The following is a 24,027-nucleotide window of genomic DNA, read 5'->3' as shown; positions in this document are numbered from 1 at the left end:
CTGCACTTCATTCCTGTCCCAGTGGTTGCTGATATTTTAACTACTGCTGTCTACTTTCCCCACTAAACACTCCTGAGTGGCTTACATTATCACCCTCCTGTCTGGAAGAGCTTGTAAGTGGGGAACAGCTTGGGACTCTGGTGACCGCGAGGGTCTTTGACCAGGCTGTCTCCTCACCTGCTGCTACGTATGAACTCTTCCGCATCCACCAGGGCAACCACTCAGTCTCGGACTACTCCATTGAATTCCGTATCCTGGTAGCCTCAGCGGGCTGGGGAGCACACCAAACTTCATGGGGCTTTTTACAACGGACTGTTGGAGCAGATCCTCGATGAGTTGACCACCTGTGAGCTGCCTACTTCCCTCGATGCCCTTATCAACCTAGCCATCCAGGTAGACTTCTGGCTGATGGAACAACATTCTGCTTGGCGTTTCCAGGAACCAGACTACCCCCGACCTACTCCTGTTCCCCATTCCAGTCGCCCGCCCCTGTGGGAAGACTCCAAGCTCGAACCCGAACCCAAGCAGGTGGGACGGACCCACCTTTCCCAGCAAGAGCGAGCGAGGAGGCTGTCAGAGTGTTCCTGATGCCACTCCTGTCCTGTCCTACATCCCGCCTGTCTACCATAACATCAGAGAAAGACCTCAGCAAGTCCTGGGCCTCCTCACTACTCCTATGACTGTGTCATTGACCTGCTTCCTGGCAACATTCCTCCTAGAGGTCGTCTCTTCTACCTGTCTGCTCCTGAGACCCAGGCCATGGAGAAATATATCAACGAGTCCCTGGCAGCCGGTTTGATTACATTACATTACATTAATGGCATTTGGCAGACACTCTTATCCAGAGCAATGTACAGTTGATTAGACTAAGCAGGAGACAATCCTCCCCTGGAGCAATGCAGGGTTAAGGGCCTTGCTCAAGGGCCCAATGGCTGTGTGGATCTTATTGTGGCTACACCGGGGATTGAACCACCGACCTTGCGGGTCCCAATCATTACATTACATTACATTACACTATTGGCATTTGGCAGACGCTCTTATCCAGAGCAACGTACAACAAAGCGCATACCCTTAACCAGGGATAAGTGCGCTGAAAGACGCTAGAGGGAAGTACAATTTCAATTGCTACCCGTACAACAAAGATAAGGACCAGGGCCTATCTTTTATCTTTTTTTTTAAACAAGCAAATAAACAAACAAACAACAAAGCAAAAGTGACCAAACTTAACTATCCAAATACTGCTTACCTAGCCAACTAAAAATACCGAAACACAACGTAAATCACAAAGACAACAATTAAGGTTCACAGGGAGGTAGGGAGGGATGGGGAGAGGTGCTGCTTGAAGAGGTGAGTCTTCAGTTTGCGCTTGAAGGTGGGGAGAGATTCTACAGTTCTGACCTCAACGGGGAGTTTGTTCCACCACCGTGGAGCCAGAACAGACAGTAGTCGTGAGCGTGAGGTGGAGGTTCGGAGAGGGGGAGGTGCCAAGCGGCCTGTGGAGGCTGAACGAAGAGGTCTGGCAGGGGTGTAGGATTTGATGATTTTTTGTAGGTAAGCTGGGGAAGACCCCTTAACTGCTTGGAAGGCTAGCACCAATGTTTTGAATTTAATGCGAGCCATGACAGGCAGCCAGTGGAGGGAAGTATGCAGGGGGGTGACTTGTGAGTATTTGGGAAGGTTGAAGACCAGACGAGCTGCTGCATTGTGGATAAGTTGGAGGGGTCTGATGGCGGACGCTGGGAGGCCAGCCAAGAGGGAATTGCAGTAGTCCAGGCGGGACAGAACCATCGCTTGGACCAGGAGCTGGGTCGAGTAGGGGGTGAGAAAGGGGCGGATTCTCCGTATGTTGTATAGGAAGAACCTGCATGACCGGGTCACCGCCGCAATGTTCTCGGAAAGGGACAGTCTGCTGTCCATCACCACGCCGAGGTTCCTTGCACTGCGTGATGGCGTGAGTGTGGTATCCCTGAGGGAAATGGAGAGATCCAGATGGGGAGAGGTATTAGCAGGGATGAATATCATTTCAGTCTTACCTGGGTTGAGCTTTAGATGGTGGTTGTCCATCCAGCTCTGGATGTCACTCAGGCAAGCAGAGATACGGGCAGAAACCTGTGTATCAGATGGTGGGAATGAGATGAAGAGGAGCGCTGTCTCTGTCGAGTGGCCCGATCTGAAGCCAGACTGATGGGGGTCTAGCAGGTTGTTGTTAGAAAAGAAAGAAGAAAGTTGATAGAAGCAGCTCGTTCTATTGTTTTAGAAAGAAAAGCAAGAAGAGATACCGGGCGGTAGTTCTGGATGATGGAGGGATCCAGGGCAGGCTTTTTTAGCAACGGAGTGATGTGGGCCCTCTTGGAGGATGCCGAAAAACAGTCAGAAGACTTAATCATGTACCTTAACCACTACACCGCCCTACTCTAATCCCTCTTCTCTTGCCAGAGCTGGCTTTTTCTTTCTGGAGGACAAATCCCTGCGTCCCTGCATAAAGTATCATGGACTGAATGATATCATGCTGAAAAACTGCTACCCCACCCTGCTCATCTCCTCACATTGCAATACTGCCAATATTTCACCAAACTTGACCTCCACAACGCCTACCACCTGGTCCGCATCCGTGAGGGAGATGAGTGGAAGATGGCCTTTAACACCCCTAGTGGCCATTACAAGTACCTTGTGATGCCTATCATGCTGTGTTCCAGAACCTGATCAATGATGTCCTCCGGGACATGATCCCCAAGCTTATCAACCACGTTCGCCAAGTCCTCCATCATCTCCTGGAGAACTGGTTATTTGTCAAAGTCAAAAAGTGTGAGTTCCACTGCTACACCATCCAGTTCCTTGGCTTTGTCGTCTCCACAATTTACAATTTGTCTAATTGTAGTTTGAACAACTATTGACTCTGAGTGTTTTTTCAACATCACTGCTGCAAACAACTTATCCACCTTGTACCCACCTAAAAGGTACAAGGAGGAAAAGCGTCAGAAATATTTCTTCAAATATTTCCCCCCAGACCAATGGGCAGACGGAGCGCCTGATTCAGGAGTCTTCATGGGTGGATTCCCTCCCGTGGATCCCTCGCTGCCCATCTCCTCCACCGGTCTGTCCCCGTTCTCCTGCTGCCTCGGCTATCAGCCACCCTTGTTCCCCAAAGGAGAAGGAACGTGGAGGTACCTGCCGCACAGTTCTATGATGCAAACCACTCTGCTTCGCCACGTCACTGAGATCAAGTGCCCTACTCCCTGTTACACTATCATGCTGTCTAAAGACATTTCCCTCTGTTCCACCTTCCACAAGCTTGCCCGCAGATTACCATCACCCATGTCCTGACCCCATCTGCTGTCAGACTCCCACCTCCCCTATGCCGCATCCATCCAATGTTTCATGTCTCCTGGGTTAAGGCCTATGTTACATCCAGGCTCTGTTGTTTCTGTTTGCCTGGATACTTGACCATTGCCTGAACTTTTGGTTACAAACTGCCTGATCTACATTACAACTTCTTGCCTGTCTGATCTGCTCCGAAATTAATAACTTTGACATTAACTTCTGTGGTCTCGCTCTTGGGTTCAGTGTTCTGGTGCCTGACACTTTATATTGTCTTTGTAGTCTGTTATTGTCATCTGTGAAAATGAAGAACAGATTTGTGCCAATGAAAGTCAAAGAGGCCATTATGAGGCTGAGCAATAAGAACAGATAGGCACATGCCAAACAATAGGCTTACCAAAATAAACACCGTGGATGCAGAAGGAGAAAAGCTTCAGTTTGCTGAGAGATGCAGCAGGAGAAAAGGTTCAGTTTGCTGAGAAATGCAGCAGGAGAAAAGGTTCAGTTTGCTGAGAAATGCAGCAGGAGAAAAGGCTCAGTTTGCTGAGAGATGCAAAAGAAAAGGTTCAGTTTGCTGAGAGATGCAGGAGCAGAAAAGGTTGTTTGCTGATAGATTCAGGAAGAATCAAAAAAGTTTCCGTTTGCTGAGAGATTCAGGAAGAATCAAAAAAGGTTCAGTTTGCTGAGAGATGCAGGTAAAGAGAAGGTTCAGTTTGCTGAGAGATGCAGGTGAAGAGAAGGTTCAGTTTGCTGACATGCAGGAGGAGAGAAGGTTCAGTTTGCTGACAGATGCAAGTGGAGAAAAGGATAAGTTTGCTGGGAGATGCAGGACGAGACAAGTTTCAGTTTGCTGAGAGATGCTGCGGCAGAAAAGGTTCACTGTGCTGGGAGATACAGGGGGAGAAAATGTTAAGTTTGCTGAAAGAGGAAGAGGAAGAGATGTTCAGTTTGCTGTGAGAAATAAGGTGGAGAAAAGGTTTAGTTTGCTGAGAGATGCAAAAGAGAGGGTTCAGTTTGCTGAGAGATGCTGCAGGAGAAAGGGATCAGTTTGGTTTGTAAACGGGGCAGTAAATATGGAGGAGCCATTCCCTTCATGTCTAGGTAGGCCCATACCAGTGTTTTGAATGGACAAGGTAATTACAAAGAAGCATATGCTTCTAATGATGAAAAGGAAGAATCTGCAAGCCTGGCTCACACACCCTATGGTGTCAGCCAAGGTGAGGTTGCTGTTGTGCATCGCTCTGAGGTTGATGGCAGTCACTATCGCAGTGCTACTGCACTCCAGGTCCTCCAGTGTCTGTAGTATCATAAAATTGTACACATTTTCAGAACATTATTTAAAATTGTGGATACTCTTTGTCCTCCTGACCCCCTGAGAGAATATTCATGTACTTGTATTCACAAGTATTTGAATCAATTACAAGCACAGGTTTTTGTAGCCTTTATTGAAGGCTATGCTGAAAGCAAATGCACTAGTTAGCAGAGAGGGTATCTTCTTAAAAGTACTGTTCAATATATTTTGCCCTGGTAAATTCAGTTTTGAATGGATTTCAATGGGGAAATTAGTTTTTTGGCACCAGAGACTTACTAAACTGCAATATATCTGGCAACCACTGCAGTTTGCAGGGGTAATGAAAATTCCTGGTTGTTCAATGAAGCAAATGTATCTCCATACAGACTACAGATGCAAAATTAAGAAATGAAGTCCCTTGAAGATGTCCAGACACCACGTTTTTCCTTAAAATAGATCTGCGCGGTTCTAACTGCAGAGTTGGCTAAACAGCTGGTATGTAGCTAGAAAAAACAAATTTAGATATCTGTCATAATAAATTCCATGAAAAAGCTAGTGAATGATTCATTATATTGCATTAAAATTCAATTATGAAATGAGCAAACAAGCGAAATAAGAAAAAAAAAAACACTATTTATGCAGTTCACTTAAAACTGGAAAGGGCTCTACATCAGTACTTTTCAACCTTTTATGTGCCAGGAACAGGCATCTGCAAGTGCTGTCCTTTGAGGACTATTTTGACATCTAAATATATAAAGTTCAGTTTACACGATCAATAATAAACATTTAATTTTGAAAAAAATTTTTATCTTAGAAATGTGGGAACATAGGGCTGTGGGAACATAGGGATGACCCCGAAATGGTAATCGGAGTTTAAGATAAATGCACTTTCACGACCAGTGACAAAATTCACAAATTGGTGGGACAATTGTAAGAAAGATTCTGCTAGTGTATAACTTCCCATCAGGCACTTTACCTTCTAAACTAGCAATTCGCAAGCTAGTTCTAGCAAGCAGACTATAATTGCGTGTAACCAGTTTTTTTGTTGTTTTTTTAATCTACTACTGCAATTACTATCCAAAGGTCTTAGGTGTTGTGTTCTAATGTCTAATGTTGGGCAGTAGGAACATTATCCATCGGATATTGTAAGTGAAAATTCCCTGCCTTAAGTGGACCACATTAATCCATATAAAATCAAATGCATTGGCAAAGTTTACCATTAATGTAGTTCCAAACACCATGTTAGCTCACAATGTTCTGAACAGTGCAATATAAGAAATTACAGCTTTGGTTTTGTTTGTGTGCAAAATCTAAAAACTTGGTAGGAGTCATGTTCATGAACCATTTCAGCATACAGTGAGAAGGTAATTTTGCCCCCTTGTGACAATGTGGTTGGGAAGCTGTTGCTTAAAACAGACTACGAACCAATCGTCGAACCATGAATTGTAGTTCAGGGGAGGTCTTTTCAGGTGTGCAGTGCAAAGCTGTCTGGTCGGTCTTTGAGAAGTGCATTTTTTCCACTAGGCGCTTGTAGTTGTTGAAGACCTCCAGAGAGCTTAAGTATTGTTTCTGTTTTTTGCCTGTGAACATTAGGTATTAAGGAAACCTTGTTAGTTTATCAGCTGTGGTAGATATGTTAGTCAAATTGCCAGGTGTGTTGCATTTTGTTATTAGTTAGCGAATCTAGTGTGTTTTCCACCAGCCGCCGGCAGTTTCGCTCGTTTCTGTTATTTGGATTAGGTGATCAGAATCAGTTAGATACTTTGGATGCTGCAATTGTTAGGATAATTATTAGTTTGCAATGGTAATTAGCTGTTTATATAGGCGTGCTCAGAGCGACGCTAGTGTCGCTCCCTCCCATTTGGAATGGTATGGTGTGTCAGTACCCCATTACAGTCTGCTCTCTCCCCTACAAAACGCGCTTCCAGCAACGTGGCCCTCCACGGCGATGGAACTGAACCAACCTCTGCTACCCCTCACTGACCCCCTGTGACAACTTCACAGATGCAGGGGGGCTATGTAACTGCCAATCTGCCACACGGAAGGCTGACTTCATTACTGGTTATGCCTCCCTCCTGTCCCTACAGTTCTTTGCTCTCACTGAGACCTGGATTACACCAGAGAATACTGCCACCCCCGCTGCCCTCTCATCCTCCTTCTCCTTCTCACACACCCCCTGGCCATCTGGCCGTGGAGGTGGCATTGGCTTGCTGATCTCCCCCTCCTGGAAATTCTCTATGTTTTCCCTCACTGACCTATCTCTATCCACCTTTGAATGCCACGCTGTCTCAATTACTCACCCTGTTGAACTTTTTATTGTCATTGTTTATCGTCCTCCAGTTCCCCTGGGAAGTTTCCTTGATGAGCTTGACACTCTACTCAGCTCGTTCCCTGAGGATGGCACTCCACTTATCCTTCTGGGAGATTTCAACATCCACCTGGAAGCCTCCCAGTCTGCTGCCTTCTTACCACTACTTCACTCCTTTGACCTCTCTCTGCAGCACTCTCCCCCAGCTCACAAGGCTGGAAACCTTCTCGACCTGATCTTTCTGCTCTTTCTGCTCCTCTTCTAACCCCACTGTTACCCCTTTACACATGTCCGATCACCACTTCATTTCCTTCTCCATCCCCTTAGCTCCTCTGCCTCCATCCCCTTCTCTCACCCCCACTGTCTCTGTCCGCTGTAACCTCCGCTCTCTATCACCCTCCTCACTTGTCCCCAGAGTCACCGCTTCTCTCCCTCCTCTTGAATCCTTCTCCGAATTAACCACTGACTCTGCTTCTTCCGCCCTGCTTTCCTCTCTTTCCTCAGCCCTTGACTCTCTCTGTCCTCTTGTCTCCAGGCCTGCTCGATCCTCCCTTCCCAGCCCATGGGTTTCTGACCTTCTACGTTCTTCCAGGCCTAGCCTACGTGCAGCTGAGAGGAAGTGGAGGAAATCAAAAGACCCATCAGACCTGTCTTCCTACCAGTCTCTCCTGGCGGAATTCTCCTCCGCTATCATCACTGCCAAAAGAAATTACTACCAAACAAAAATCCAGAATTCCACTTCTAACCCTCGCCAACTGTTTTCCATTTTCTCCTCACTCCTCAGCACACCTCCCCCACCATCTCAGTCCTCTCTCACTGCTGATGACTTTGCAGTATTTTTTGACGAGAAGGTCACAGATATCCGCAGCACCTTCGCGATCACCACCACCTCTGTGCCTGCCTCCCTTTCTGTGCCTGCCCCCTGTTTCTCCTCTTTCTGTCCCCTTACAGATGCTGATGTGTCTCACCTCCTGCTGTCCCACCACCCTACTACTTGTGCCCTGGACCCCATCCCCTCAAAACTCCTTCAGGCAATCACGCCTGACGTCCTTCCGTTTGTCACCTCCCTTGTTAACTCCTCTCTGTCCTCTGGCTGCTTTCCCTCATCGTTGAAGAGGGCCTACATCACCCCACTCCTAAAGAAACCCACTCTAGACCCCTCCTGCATTCAAAACTACTGTCCGGTATCTCTCCTTCCTTTTCTATCCAAATCCATTGAACAAGCTGACTCCAACCAACTCTCTTCCTTCCTCTCACAGAATAACCTGCTGGACCCCCACCAGTCCGGCTTCAGACCTGGTCACTCGACGGAGACCGCACTCCTCTCCGCCAATGAGTCCCTTCAGGCTGCACGAGCAACCTCTCTCTCCTTCTCCTGATCCTTCTTGACCTCTCTGCGGCGTTCGACACGGTCAACCACTCCATCCTCTTAGCATCCCTGGCATCTACAGGGATCTGTGGCACAGCTTTAGAGTGGATTAAATCTTATCTCTCTGGCCGGTCCTCCCAGGTGTCCTGGGCTGGAAGAGTGTCAACCTCTCGCCCCCTTGAAACAAGAGTCCCCCAGAGCTCAGTCCTTGGACCCCTCCTCTTCTCCATTTACACAAGATCCCTTGGCCCTGTTATCTCTGCTCATGGCATCTCATATCATTGTTATGCCGATGACACCCAACTCTTTCTCTCCTTTCCCCCCATCAGACACACAGGTCTCTACCCGTATCTCCACCTGCCTGAGAGACATCCAGAGCTGGATGGGCAACCACCATCTAAAGCTCAACCCAGGTAAGACGGAGGTAATCTTCATCCCTGCTCTTGGAAACCTTGGAGTGGTGATGGACAACAGGCTGTCCTTCTCCGAGAACATCGCTACAGTGACCCGGGCATGCAGGTTCTTCCTGTACAACATCCGGAGATTCCGACCCTTTCTCACCACCTTCTCCACTCAGCTCCTTGTCCAAGCAATGGTCCTGTCCTGCCTGGACTATTGCAATTCTCTGCTGGCTGGCCTTCCAGCATCTGCTATCAGACCCCTACAACTGATCCAGAATGCTACAGCCCGTCTGGTATTCAATGTTCCCAGACATTCACGTCACCCCCTGCTCAACAACCTCCACTGGCTGCCTGTTATGGCTCATGTCAAATTCAAAACTTTGGTGCTCGCGTACCAGGCAGTTAAGGGATCGGCCTCTGTATATATTCAATCACTTATCAAGACCTATACACCAGCAAGACCCCTCCGTTCGGCCACTTCGTGCCGTCTGGCGCCTCCCCCTCGCCACACCTGCACTTCTCGCTCATGACTGCTGTCTGTCCTGGTCCCACGGTGGTGGAATGACCTCCCGGTGGATGTCAGAATCTTTTAAGCGCAGACTGAAGACTCATCTCTTCAGGCTACACCTTTCCCTCCCTACCTCACCACTATGATTAGCCTTATATATGCCAGACTGTAATGGCACTTATATAGTTGTATAGATATTGTTGTTTTTTGTATTAGCTATTGTATTGTTGTACTCAGGGTATTCTAGCTGCCAACTGTGGTATGTTAGTTTGGAAGTTGATGTATTCTTCAAGGGTTCCGATTATATCTGTAGGGTTACACTAGGACTCAGAACTGTACTGTCCTCTCAGGTCCTCTTCGCACTTGTACTTGTGTTTGATCTGCACTTCGTTGTACGTCGCTCTGGATAAGAGGGTCTGCTAAATGCCATGTAATGTAAAAAAAAATGTAATGAAAGAGGTCAGTTTAATTGATTCCAAAAGGTTGTTTTCTGCAGTTTATTGTGCACTAGGTTTGACTTTGTTTGTAATAGGCCTAGACTTAGTTACCGCAAGGTAATCCATGTGGTGGTTACTCTCTCTGGAGACCTCTGCCTTTCTTTATACCTTATGGTAGGTTTTATTTCTTCTGGTGCTTTCTGGTGATACTGTTTTGTTTACTATACTCTCACCCACATTTTACACCGCAGATGTAAAAGAAGAATGACTGCAGCATGTATCCAGCACGTAGGACACAGCACAGCAACTTGCAACACATTTTATACGGATTTGTTTTTATTCCAGTTCTATGTTTATGTAGGCTATATAAACTAAAGTTAGGTTGGCAGATTTTCAACAAAATATAAGAACTTCCAAAAGTAATGGCGACAGCACTCCCGAATAGCAAAAAGAGTTTACACAGAACCGTGAGTTTTAACAGTTTCAGACGGTCCATCCTGTTACGATATTGATTGAAAGTTTCACTGTGGGGAAAAAAGGAATGAATGGAAATAAACCTGAATACAGGGCGGTGCGATTTATGTGCTTAATTCAGAAAAATCGGTAGGTTTTCAATCATGAGTTGCTCGTCTCATCGCTGCCACAGTTCCATTGCGTTGCTCCATAGCTTTATGCAAGGTGATGATCAGTGCTGAAATAATAAAACTATAGCTGTATTTATTTTCTTCTTTGCATATTAAAAGTTGGCCTCACAGATTGAATTTTTATTTCCAATAAAAATGCACCAAAGCTGCCTGTTGTACCTTTGGTGCAGTTTTGTACAGTCTGGAGCATCTAAAACAAAGACAGCTTTGAAATTCAATGACAAGCAGGTTCAGAGCCTTATATTTTTGTTATTTATTTTATACAAACATAGATGCAGAAACAGCAGCTTCAAGGGTGTGATTCAAAACAACTAACCCAAATGGGTCTAGAGGTTTATAACACAAATGTTCACAGCACAGCAGATACATGTTCTACTGAAGTGCCAAATTACCACAAATAAAAGGCATTTATTTGAAAATGACAGTATTCTTTTTCCAAATATTCAGTTGAGTAAATATGTTGTTTTTCCGAGGGCTGCCCAATGAAATTGAGTTCATAACAATATTTAACACAGCACACAGCAGGATGTTTTACAAGAGCTAATATTCAAATGGGTTTAGAAGATTAAATTAAATCAAGAATTAAACTAACAAATAATCTTTTGTAAGCCAGTCGTCTTAATACATACAGAATGTATATTTTTTTGTGATTGGCGCTGCCCCTAAGGGAAGATCTTTCTCAAAAAACACTGTTCAGCAACACTTGCATACACATGTTTCCCTCCACCAATGAGATTTCATGCTTTTGGGCACTGGTATAGCCATAATAATCAAGCCATTTTGGGAACAGTTTAAGTAACAACTCTGTACAGGCCTAGTGGCCTTGCATATGATTACTTTGAAGTCTAACAGTTTTTCAATACATTAACATGTTATTCAGCTGATGCTTTTATCTAAAGCGACTTAGTTCATTAGACTAAACAGGTGACAATCCCCCTGGAACAATGTGGGCTTTGCTCAAGAGCAGCTGTGCGGATCTTATCATGGCAACACCAGGGATCGAGCCACCGACCCTGTGGGTCCCAGTCATATACCTTAACCACTACGCTACGGACTGCTGTTTTAGTCCTTGGATGGCCTAGTTCTGGGTCTATAGAAAATAACCAAACATTTTTAGTGTCAGCAAAAGTTTCCTGCTTTTGAAATGTGTTTCACAAGCAGTTGAATTTGAAAGGCCTCTTCTCCTGGGAGCAACAGCACAGCTTGGTGGTGGCAGCGTGGCCTGAGCCCACCTGAGCTGCTTTACTTGTACATGGCGTTGAAAGCACGGCCGATGACCAGCCTGCGCACCTCGCTGGTGCCTGCTCCAATCTCATACAGCTTGGCATCCCGCAAGAATCGACCCATGGGGTAGTCGTTGATGTATCCGTTACCCCCTGCAAGCAAAGAGAGTTGAGGTAAATAACTGGCACACTTCACTGCCAACATGCTCACTGCCTCAAGCTTAAGACAAACTGCCAACCAACCTTCTGATACACACCCAAGTCCACATTAGGGATGTTATGCCATGCCATTATTTGTATCCGTATCTGTATTGCTAGTGACGCAAAATTATCTGAATCGTTATTCGGATTACGAACCGGAAGTGGTTGTTGTTTGACCGGAATTGGGCATGGTTTCATTGCAAGCAACTGAAATGCATTGACTTTCTGTTTTGAATGGCATACCATTGCCATGCACACATAAATCCAGGTTTATGGGGCATTGGAACTCCTTTTGGAACAGGGGTGAGCTGTACAAGTGTGATCGGCTGCACCTGAACTGGGGGCATAAATGCAAATTGGCAAAGGATAAATTCCGCTCAGACAATTAGGAATTATTTTCTCACACAGCGAGTGGTCACTGTGTGGAATAGCTTGCCAGGATATGTAGTGGAGGCAGAAACACTGGGGGTTTAAGACCAGACCAGTATTACAGTTGTGTTCAAGAAAATAGCTGTACAACATCAGTAACCTGATGAACCACTGTTATTAGTAGTAGTGATATTTCTGCATGGCAAATACTTTACTTGTGGATGTAGTACTGTAATAGAAAAACAACAGACCCAACTGTCATGACATGCACACTGCTTGTTCTGAGTAATTGACTCATTCATTGGAAGGGGTGTTCAAAATAATAGCAGTGTGGAGTTTAATTAGAGAATTCATTCACTCTGTGAAAAAACCGGTGTCATTAATTGTCCTTTATTAAGGAAGAAGGGAAGCAAATGTTTCACACATTGTTATAAAATATATTTTGCTGAGTAAAATGGCCCATTCCAAACATTGTTCGGAGGAACAACGTAATTTGATTAAAAAGTTGATTGGAAAGGGGAAATTATATAAAGAAGTGCAGCAAATTATAGGATGCTCAGCTAAAATGATCTAAAATCCTTTAAAATGGCAACAAAATCCGGAAACAGGCAGAAGAAAATGAGCAACTACTGTTAAAACGGATCGAAAAATAGTCAAAATGGCAAGATTCAGCCATTCATCAGCTCCAGAAAGATCAAAGATGATCTGCAATTACCTGTAAGTGCTGTTACAGTCAGAAGACGTTTGATCGAAGCTAAGCTATCAGCAAGAAGCCCCCATAAAGCACCATTGTTGAAAAAAGGGCATGTGCAGAATCGGTAAAAATTTGCCACGGAACACATCCATTGGCCCAAAGACAAATGGCGTAACATTCTGTGGACTGATGAGTAAAATTGTTCTTTTCGGGTCTAGCGGTCATCAACAGTAAGTCAGACGACCCCCGGGTACTGAATTCAAGCCACAGTACACTGTGAAGACAGTGAAGCATGGTGGCGCAAAATCATGGTATGGGGATGTTTTTCATACTACGGTGTTGGGTTCGTATACCAGGGATCATGGATCAGTTTGAATACATCAGAATACTTGAAGAGATTATGTTGCCGTATGTCGAAGAGAAAATGCGACTGAAATGGGTGTTTCAACAAAACAACGACTGCAAACACACAAGTAAGGGAGCAACATCTTGGTTCCAGACAAAAAGGATTGAGGTAATAAAGTGGCCAGCTCAATCCCCCGACCTCAACCCCATTGAAAACTTGTGGGGTGACATTAAAAATGCAGTTTCTGAAGCAAAACCTAAAAATACACAGGAACTGTGGAATGTAGTTTGTTCATCCTGGGCTGAAATACCTGTTTCTAGGTGCCAGAAGTTGGTTGACTCAATGCAACGCAGATGCGCAGCAGTTATGAAAAACAATGGTTATACAAGTAAATATTAGTTCAGTAATTTAAAGTTAAGTTAAATCTTGAAAAATGTCTTCAAACTGTATAAACTGAAGAGAAAATATCGACACTGCCATTTTTTTTTTACAGATTAATATTCCTTTTCTGTGCTTCCTGTAAAAGAATATTGCAGACTTGATACATTTTGCTAATGCTTTGATTTGGAATTAAATGTGTAATGTTTCCACTAAATTTGAAATATTAAAACTAAAAGCTATGAAAAAATATTTGCACTTTATTCACTTTTTTTAACGCACTGCTATTTATTTGAACACAACTGTAGACATTACCTAGCTTTTAGGTAAACAAAGTATCGGTTACAGTTTAGTGGTAGGAAAAGGCGAGCATTGCTGGGCTGAATGGCCTGTTCTCATCATTTTATGTTAAATGGCCGCTCAACCTAGATTTCCACCCATCTAGATGTCCAGATTCTGGCTTTTGCTCACTGGGATAGTTTGTTAATTTGACTCCGCAGTAGGGTTTTTGATCAGCAAGTTTGGGAGTGAATCCTGTAACAATTTTACACTTTTGTTTCAAAGCTAATGTGTTATTATTTCTAGTTAAAACATCACAATGCATTTCACAGGTTATTGAATTAAATGGCCAACAAGGTTATCAACTAATTATTTAGGCATGAAACCTCCACATGGACGAAAACTCATGCGGATAAGACCAGACGAGCCAAATAGGCACCGTCAACTGAGACTAACTAAGCTAACAGCTCACTGTATATAGAGTAGTTTTCTTGAGGAACAGTCAATCTGCGGACTTCAGAATTTAGTAGTGCACAGATGTTGGGGACTTACCAAGACACTGAATTCCATCCAGAGCAACCTGTGTGGCATTTTCTGCACAGTAAAGAATGACTCCAGCACAGTCCTGCAACATGACAAATTAACTATGAACAGCCTTTAAATTACCTTTCATTGCTAACAGGGGTCCAGGTCCAAATCTCAGCAGAAACAATTGTGTTGCACTCTTAAAGCTCTTGACCAGCATTTTTAAATTAGAAAATAGGCTAGGTTTTGGTGCAAACTGCAGTCACACTGGAAAATGATTTATATCATTTGACAAAAATGAATGCTCTTGTGGCATCTCACCATGGCACTGAAGTGGCCCTTATCACAGGCGCGAGCTACGTTGTACACATACTGCCGGCACGCACTCAACCGTGTGTACATATCTGCCATCTTGCCTTGTAGAAGCTGGATAGGAGGGGGGCACATCCAAACAAGATCACAAGTGATCACAGCAACAGATGTCCTAAAGTGATCCATGGAACTCACATGCAGCACACAATGATAACTTGCATTGAGAACTTGTAATTATTTATTAAATCTAGTTTTGCCCAGTTCTGGCTGCTTGTCCAACCTGGAAGTGGCCGATCCTCTGTCCAAATGCTTCTCGGACATGCATGTAAGGGATTGCGTAATCCAGTACTGCCTGCATGATGCTGGGGGACATTAAAAATGGAAAAAAGATGAACCATTGGCCTTGGGGTTCCACTTAACAGCCACAGAATGAAGGTTGCTCCTTCTCAAATCACCATTTGGGAAGATTAGACTGAGATGTCAATGTTTCTTATTCAAATTTCAGAGATTCCACTCTGCATTCACACAACACGGTTTACAGATCAACATATTAAAATGGTCCTTTGGAAATATTAATTCTGAGAAGTAAAATATGAATATATTCAAATATCATTTCTGAGCTTGAAATGGTGTACTTTAATAATGTCCATGTCCTTTTTTAACAGTACAGAGTCATTATTGTAAAATTTTGAATGCCTGATAAGGATTATACCAAAACCAAGATGTTGTCAGTATAATGTATGGTGGTTACCTTTTACCTTTTTTACATTCACTTGAATAATCATGACTTCCTAGAATAATAAGACCTGAATATACTGCCATTTTGGATATTTCAAAAACTACTTGAGTGTGTGAAGAATAAAGAAGTTTAAAAAAATGTGATTGATAACAAAATGCATCTTCAAGAGTGCCGTCTGATTCGAGATGGAATGACCCTAATTAGATGGAACTGCATACACTTATTGGCAGTATAGCACTGAATTTATTGATTTGGCCAATTCTATCCTCCAGATTGAATTACGAGCCTATTATGGCATAAAGACAACATACATTTAATGCATAATCACACAGAAATTGCACAGGGACAGAACTAGAAAAGACAGTGCCCAAAAATTATCAAGAGTAACTCATCTCAGACTAACGTCATTCTCATTTTATTTTCATATTATTAGACCAGACTCACCCCAAAGGACCTGCTGAAAGCACCAGTCTCTCCAGATCCAGGCCGCTCATCAGTACATACACGCCTTTGTTCAGTTGGCCCAGGACGTTTTCCTCTGGGAAACACAATTCTGCTTCAATCATCACCTGCCTACAACCCAGGAAGGCCAAACCAATGGGGAACCAACACTAAACAGCAACACAGGTGGCAGCACTACCTAGCAGGCGAGTGTCTCAATGTTCCCCTAGAGGGAAGCAATTCCAGCAAAATGAATGATCATGTATGTGTGGAGGTGAGGGAGTTGCATGAAACGTGTGTGATCTGGTATTGCAGATGGGTGCAAGAGCAATGACAGCAATTTTTTCCTGTGCAAAAGGAAATGCCATTAGAAGAGAGGAGGCCAAACCTGGAGTTAAAAACCATGATCTGAAGACGAACAAGACAGAGAGGCAAAGTATAAAGCCAGACAAATCCGAGAGAACTGCTTGTTATGAATGAGCTTTGAAGCTGTAGGATTCTTGGGAAGATTTTCTCCAAGCTTAGTGGGATGATGTGGGAGAGACGGTGGGGAAGTGGAGACTGAATGCAAATTAAGACACTCTTAAAAGAGAATAAATATCAGAAGCAATAAAATTGTCTTATCAGCACATCCTCGCAATTACAAGGGAAACTGGTTAGCATTTGAATATGCTAACATTAAATGCTAGTCTCAACAGTGCACCAGCCAGAAGCCTTGACAATGAAAAGGGGGCAAGTGGCAACACCAGCTTTATAGGTCAAGAGGTGTAGGCTTGGCTGGAGGCCAGGCATGGCCCAAAAATGACCCAAAAGATTGAAGAAGGATGGCACCGCTGTGCTGTTCTGCCAGCACTAGAGTTTTAATGCGATATCTTTCGTCTGCTGGCGAGTCCTTTTTAGACGATGGGCTGCTCTACAACAGAGCACAGTTGTTCAGCAGATTAAAAATGTATGGCATGAAGGATGATGCAGCTGTCGGCATGGAAACATGATCAGCCCGCCTGCCTTTCAGTTTGCCTGCAGTGGAAACCATCATCTAACAAGCATCAAAAGCGAAAATACATTTAAAAAAAAGAATAAGCCTGATCTCGTAGTGAACAAGGTTTGATAAAAGTAAGAGGGGGAAAAACAGCTTCTTGAAAGGTGAGACAAATGGAATTCCATTTCACAACTCCACATTCCATAAGTAAACATAAAACAAAAAAGCACACAGAATGCACAGAAGAACATACAACCCACTTCTCTACAACCAGACATAATGGGGCCCGAGCTTCCAGCTTGTCATGCAAATAATTTACTAGCAGGCATATGAAGATGATCTCTAAAGTCTCTGCTTTTTAGTCAAATGGTCAACAGCTGCTTTACAGCTCTTTTTAAAGAGCCTTTAAAACAACCCCAACCAAATCAGTTTACACCATCCTAATCCAAATCAAAGTGTGCACAAAACAGAATCGAAACTGGCCTCGTGTGATTTCCCATAAGGATGGAGTGATTTATGCAGGAACGCACTTGGAACTTTGCAGTCCTCGAAGATGAGCTCACAGGTGTTGGATCCTCGCATCCCAAGCTTGTCTAGCTTCTGGGCAGTGCTGAACCCTGGCATGCCCTGGAGAAAGAGAGGGAAAGACCAATGGGGGCGGAGAGAATGGAGCAAGTACCATAAGGCATTGAGGGATTACAACAGACTTCATAGGTATGTATGTCATATTTTTGCCCGGTCTTGGTTTTCAAACCAAATACCCTCATTTGTGTTTTTTCTATGATTCCATTAACAGGGGAAGAGCAGTGGAGAAATGTTAATTCACAGCCTTGTCTAAAGTTTTATGAATGGTATCCTAATAGGGAATTTAAAAGGTTTGCCTTCTTGGATCATGACACAGTTGATTTTGTGGTGTCTTTTCTGCCAGATTTGGCACTAATTATCACAGGACTGGCCTTATTTTGACACTCTAAATAGTTTTTCTTGTCCAGTTTTTAAATGTTTATAACAAAATACTTTGCAGCACATAGTTCTGGTTCCTTTTCCAAGTCTACATTAATTGCAAAGTCAAATTCAAGTCAAATCAAATACATTTTATGTGTACACTGCTTTTTATAGATAATGGTCACAAACATGCTTTACAGAGTAACAGGCCTGAACACAAAGAAAGTGCAGCGAGGTATAATAAATAAAAAAGATCTGGAGAGGAAACCGAGACTAAAATGTGTTCAATTACGCTAATAATTATTTTTGTTAACATAATGCCACCTTATAATTTCCATGAGTGAGTAAGGTGGTCATTGCTCACCTTCTCCACAATGAAGGCAGTGATGCCACGAGCCACAGCCTCAGGTTCAGTCTTTGCGTATACGACTAGCACATCAGCGTCTGGCCCATTGGTGATCCAAAACTTGTTTCCGGTGAGAACATAGTGGTTGTCTTGGGAACAGAAAAAAGCACAGCTGAGCACTTCCTGTAACAGAAGCAGGAAATATACAGAGACCTTTTTTGTGTTGGTTTCTATTATTCATCCATTTGACAAGGCTAATCCAGAACTTACAGTGCTTTATTGGATGGATTTGGGGCAAGATCCAAGATCCAACACATGTCCAGGCCACTCTATTTACTGTATATACAGAAGTTCGGCACTCCAAAAAGCCTTTTACAATTAATATCTAAGTGAACAGAAGCGAACCTGACCTCTAAATGGTATAACGTTAAACATGACATTTCTTCAAATTTTAAAGCAAGTTGACTTTTTATTTAAAGGTACAATAAGTAAGATTTTTGTGTTAAATCATTGTTACAAGACAATTATAAATCACTGACATGTTGACTCACCCTCTGCCTGTGTTTATAGTCCTTAAATTCTGGTTTCAAAATATACATTTTACGGGCTGTCACTCTGTACCAAAGCATTGTACAGCTGTACAATAATTCAAACTCATTGGTTGAAAATTGGTTCCAATTGCCACAGCCAATGGCGTGGGGGCTTATTCTGATTGTTTGCATGTAGTTGCCCAAATTGCACTCCAGACAAGCTATCCCTGAACATCTGTACACTATTGCTTATTATCCAAGTGAAGACAATATGTCTAGTTATAAAACAATACCAGTTCGGTATCGGTAGCAACAAGCAAATTAGCCATAGTTAGCACTACGAATTTACAAATACCCACAAACATTGGAATGAGCGTTGCAAATATCAGGTGGATATTTGTAAATACGGCAAGCTAACTAATAGCTTGCTTGTTGCTAACGATAACAAACTGGTATCATTTTATAACTAGATATGTATTCTTTGCTTGGATAATAAACAATGGTATACAGAGTTTCAGTGATCGCTTGTCTGGAGTGCAATTTTGGCAGCTACACATTCCTTTTATCTCTTTACGTGTTCAATCATGCATGTTTAGCTAAACCTTTATTTGTCTCAAACTGTAAGTTGCGGTTGCATCGTTTGTGGTACACCATCATATCTTAGTTATATAGCCAGCTAGTTCCATAGCCATTTGCTTGCTCATAATATAGTTGGTTAGCTAAAGTGAAAACTTCAAAAAGACAAAACATATAAATAGTGTTGTGCAGCACACTAAAGTCAGCATTTCATAAAGTCACCTGTTCGGCAAACATTTTCTTACTAGAACACCACAAAAGGACAGTAGGCTCTGTTGCGTTTGTCACTGTCAGCTTTCCAAAACAGTACATGTTGTGGTTTCAAGGTGTTTGTTGCTGCAATTCCTTTCTTACATTTACATTTACATTTTAGTCATTTGGCAGACGCTTTTAATCCAAAGCGACTTACAAGTGCATAGGTTCTACCATAAGTCAGAGCATCACATCCAGAAACTAGCAAAATACACAGGAAATGCTGTTCTAAACATAGTTGTCATCAGAAGTTTTTTTTTTTTTTTTGGGGGGGGGGTTAGACAAGGATAGGGATATCAGAAAGGAGGGGCAGGGGAAGTCAGGAGGGAGGACTAAGGTAGAGTTTGAAAAGGTGGGTTTTGAGTCTGCATCGAAATAGGGGGAGGGATTCTGCTGTTCTGACAGTGGTAGGCAGGTCATTCTACCACTGAGGAACCAGAACGGAAAACAGGCGTGAACGTGCAGCTCGACCGCCAGGTGCACGTAGAGAGGGAACCGTAAGGCGACCAGAGGTGGCAGACCGGAGTGGTCTAGCTGGGGAGTAGGGAGTGATCAGGGATTGTATGTAAGGTGGGGCAGTCCCCTTAGCAGCCTGAAATGCCAACACTAGGGCCTTGAAACGGATGCGTGCGGCAATGGGAAGCCAGTGGAGGCCAATGAGAAGTGGGGTGACATGAGCCGACCTGGGCTGATTGGTGATCAGGCGGGCTGCAGCATTCTGGACCAGCTGGAGGGGCTTGATGGCACACGCTGGGAGACCGGCTAGGAGGGAGTTGCAGTAATCCAGGCGGGAAATGACGAGCGCCTGGACTAGGAGCTGGGTGGCTTTCTCAGTCAGGAGATGACGGATACGGCGTATATTATACAGAAAGAACCTGCAGGTTCTGGCAGTGGAGGATACTTGTGGAACCAGGGTGAGGCAGTTATCAAGAGTCACCCCAAGATTCTTTGCCGTACGGGAGGAGGAAACTACAAAGTCCTCAACAGTCAATGAGAGGTCGATTGACGGAGAGGACTTAGCAGGGATGTAGAGAAGCTCAGTTTTGGCAAGGTTGAGCTTCAGGTGATGGGAAGTCATCCACGCAGAGATATCAGCCAAGCAGGCAGAGATCCGTATGGTGATTTGGGTGTCGGGGGGGAAGGAAATGAAGAGTTGGGTGTCATCAGCGTAGGAGTGATAAGAAAAGCCGTGGGAAGAGATAACAGAACCAAGAGACATGGTGTATAGCGAGAAGAGGAGAGGCCCAAGAACCGAGCCCTGCGGGACTCCAGTTCGTAGGGGTTGAGGGTCTGCACCCCTCCAAGTCACCTGGTAGGAGTGACCAGAGAGGTAGCGAGTGCAGAACCTGTGACACCCATCCCAGACAGCGATGAGAGCAGAATCTCATGGTTGACTGTATCGAAGGCGGCTGATAGGTCGAGGAAGATGAGGACAGAGGAGAGGGATTTTGCTTTAGCAGAGTGGAGTGCCTCAGTGACCGCGAGCAGGGCGGTTTCAGTGGAGTGGCCACTCTTGAAGCCAGACTGGTTGGGGTCATGGAGATTGTTGTGGAGAAGATAAGTGGACAGTTGGGAGCAGACCGCCCGTTCCAGGGTTTTAGCGAGAAAGGGAAGAAGAGAGACAGGCCGGTAGTTGTTCAGGGCAGAGGGGTCAAGAGTAGGTTTTTTGAGGAGGGGAGTGACTCTGGCCCTCTTCAGGGAAGAGGGCATGGTGCCGGAAGAGAGGGAGGTGTTGATTAGAGAGGAGAGAAAAGGGAGAATGTCCTCAGATATAGATTGTAGGAGGGGAGAGGGGATGGGGTCAAGAGGACAGGTGGTTGGGCGGTGGGAAGTAAGGAGTTTCAGTGTGTCGGCGTCTGAGAGGGGAGAAAAGGAGGTTAGGGAGTTGGGGAGGGTAGGAGGGTCAGCAGGGGTGGAGGGTTGGGAGAAGGAATTGCGAATAGCATCGACCTTCTTTTCAAAGAAGGAGACAAAGTCATCAGGTGTGAGTGATGAGGGGGGTGGGGGGGTCGGGGGGGCCAGAAGAGAGGAGAAAGTTGAAAACAGTTTGCGGGGATTAGAGGCGGCCGCGTTAATTTTCGAGTGAAAGAAGGAAGATTTAGCTAGAGAGACAAAGGAATGGAAAGATGATAAGAGGGCATGGAAGGAAGCCATATCACTGGGGAGACAGGACCTTTTCCATTTTCTCTCCGCGGCCCGCAGTTCGGTTCGGACAGCTCGTAGAGCATCAGAAAGCCAAGGACTGGGGGGGGAGGCCCGAGCTAGTGGTGAGGGGACACAGAGAGTCAAAGGAAGATGAGAGGGAGGACATGAGAGTTGTAGCCGCATCATCGGGAGACAGTCGAGAGAAAGACTCCGCAGATGGTAGGGAGGAGAGGATTGTAGATGAGAGGGTGGAGGAAGACAGGTGGCGTAGGTTCCGTCGACAGGTGACAGTGGATGGTGGGAGAGACGGATGGTGTTAGAGGAGAGTGGAAGAGAGAAAGAGATGAAGGAGTGGTCAGATATATGGAGTGGTGTTACAGAGAGGTTGGTTGTTGTGCAGCTCCTTGTGAAGATGAGGTCAAGAAGGTTGCCTGCTTTGTGGGTGGGAGGGGAAAGAGTGAGGGTAAGGTCAAAAGAAGAGAGGAGGGAGAGAAAGGTAGACTGGGTGGACTCTGAGTTGAGGTTGAAGTCACCCAGGAGGATCAGGGGGGTGTCATTGACAGGTGAGGAGTTGAGGAGGATGTCCATCTCATCCAAAAAGTTTCCCAGAGGACCCGGGGGGCGATAAACAACAATAACAAACAGTTTGCACGGCAGAGTAACAGAAACCGCATGAAATTCAAAAGAGGAGAAGGAGAGGGATGAGGAGAAGACACTAGATCTCCATGAGGATGAGATTAGGAGACCTGTGCCACCTCCTCTGCCAGAGGATCTGGGTGTGTGGGAAAAAGAGAAGGCAGAGGAAAGGGCAGCCGGGGTGGCTGTGTTCTCTGGTGAGAGCCACGTTTCAGTTAAAGCAAGAAAGTCAAGGTTGAGGTGGGAGGCATAGGCAGATATGAAGTCTGCTTTCTGGATGGCGGACTGGCAGTTCCAGAGGCCACCAGCCACACAGAGATCAATACCAGGGGATCTGGGAGGGAAGATGAGGTTTGAGATATTCTGCCCATGTTGGCGGGAGGCGAACCTCCTACCTGACTGGGACCTGGGGAGAGGAGAGAGGACAGGGATGGGAAGGAAACACATGGAGGGAACTAGGGAGGACAAGGGGAATACTACACAGTGGAATGAGGGCAGTCAGCAAAAACAAAATCAAACATCAGGCTCTCAGACAGCCTCGATGGACACCCGTAGATAGACACCCCCGACTTTGTACACCTGCGACTTCGTACGCCGAGGCAAGTAGCCGAGGCTGCCGCACACAGCTGCCGCTGGTGCGCTACGCAACTGCTTAAATAACACTGACGCTGAATACAGAAAATGCAACCAACCCACTGCAGAACACTAATGCACACTGAAGTGAGTTCAGGTGTGCCAGTACTAATAGCCTGAGCAGGGTGCAAAGTATTGGCTCCTCCTACAACAAAAGCTGTGGCCTGCCAGCCAGTAAAACAATAGCCTAACTTAATAGCCTAGCTTACCTGAGAGAAACAAACACCTAACCCAGTTTCACTGAATCTAAATAAACACCACTTGTAATAGCTAACAAACAAACAAGTACACAACAGAACACTATAATGACAACTAAACTGAATTTAGAATCAGCAAGCAAACAAATAATACTTAACTAATCCAGGAGAAAATGCAACCAACCCACTGCAGAACAATAATGCACACTTGACTGTTAGGAGTCCTAAATTACCTATTGTACCTTTATATTAAAAAAATGTTTTCAATGTAAAGGTACCCCCTCCTTGCATGTACGGCATGTTTGAGATCTCTCCACATATTTTCAAAAATATTCAAGTCTGGGGACTGTGGTGGCCATTCCAAAACCTTCAGCCATCTTTCCTGGAGGTACTTTATGGTTATTTTCGAGGTATGTTTTGGATCATGGTCTTGCTGGAATAGCCAACCTTTCACTTCAATGTCTGGATTGATATGAACATTAGCCTCTAGAATTTCTTCATAATTGGTCCAATCCATTCTTCCTTCCACTCGCACAATATTTCCTGTGCACCCAGCTGCCACACAACCCCAAAGCATAATGGATCCACCTCCATGCTTCACAGTTGGCAAGGTGTTCTTCTTTACAAAGGCTTCACCCTTTTATCTACCTTACCTCGACATACCATCTTTAGCGGTGGCTAAAAAAACATTTTGGTTTCGTCAGTACAAAGCACATATTCCAAAAAGCTTCAGGCTTTGCATACCTCAGACGCTTCATTTTGTTGTATTGTTGTCCTGTGAACAGCTAGACCTATTTTGCAGCACTTCTGCAGTGATGTGTGGGTTCTTCTGAGCATTTCTTACCAGGTCTCGGGCCATTCTATCTGAAATCTTTCTTGGTCTTCCAGACCTTGCCTTTAGACTGTTCCATTTATCTTCCATTTTCTAATAATGTTTCTGCCAGTGGAAATAGGTAGTTTGAAACATTGAGAGAGTTTTTGTAGCATTCTCCTTCTTGGTGGAAA

At 44.6% G+C, this 24,027-nt stretch overlaps 1 protein-coding gene across 2 annotated transcripts in view; it reads right to left on the bottom strand.

Annotated features, from left to right (window-relative positions):
* Positions 1-10,505: 10,505 nt before the first annotated feature.
* Positions 10,506-24,027, bottom strand: part of ivd (isovaleryl-CoA dehydrogenase) — a 40,741-nt gene continuing 27,219 nt past the window's right edge. Inside the window, exons 6-12 of one of the 2 annotated variants that reach the window (XM_061254233.1) lie at positions 18,072-18,202; positions 17,293-17,389; positions 15,787-15,895; positions 14,884-14,965; positions 14,613-14,717; positions 14,319-14,391; positions 10,506-11,652 (exon numbers count right to left, since the gene is read on the bottom strand). In XM_061254233.1, coding sequence (XP_061110217.1) covers positions 11,519-11,652; positions 14,319-14,391; positions 14,613-14,717; positions 14,884-14,965; positions 15,787-15,895; positions 17,293-17,389; positions 18,072-18,202 — 731 coding nt within the window. In that variant the 3' untranslated portion in view covers positions 10,506-11,518. The remainder of the gene's footprint in view (positions 11,653-14,318; positions 14,392-14,612; positions 14,718-14,883; positions 14,966-15,786; positions 15,896-17,292; positions 17,390-18,071; positions 18,203-24,027) is intronic. The other variant, XM_061254241.1, reaches the window with a different exon arrangement.

The sequence above is a fragment of the Conger conger genome, chromosome 1 (genome assembly GCF_963514075.1).
Source record: "Conger conger chromosome 1, fConCon1.1, whole genome shotgun sequence".
Classification (NCBI taxonomy): domain Eukaryota; kingdom Metazoa; phylum Chordata; class Actinopteri; order Anguilliformes; family Congridae; genus Conger; species Conger conger.
This window is presented reverse-complemented; position numbering and strand designations above follow the sequence as displayed.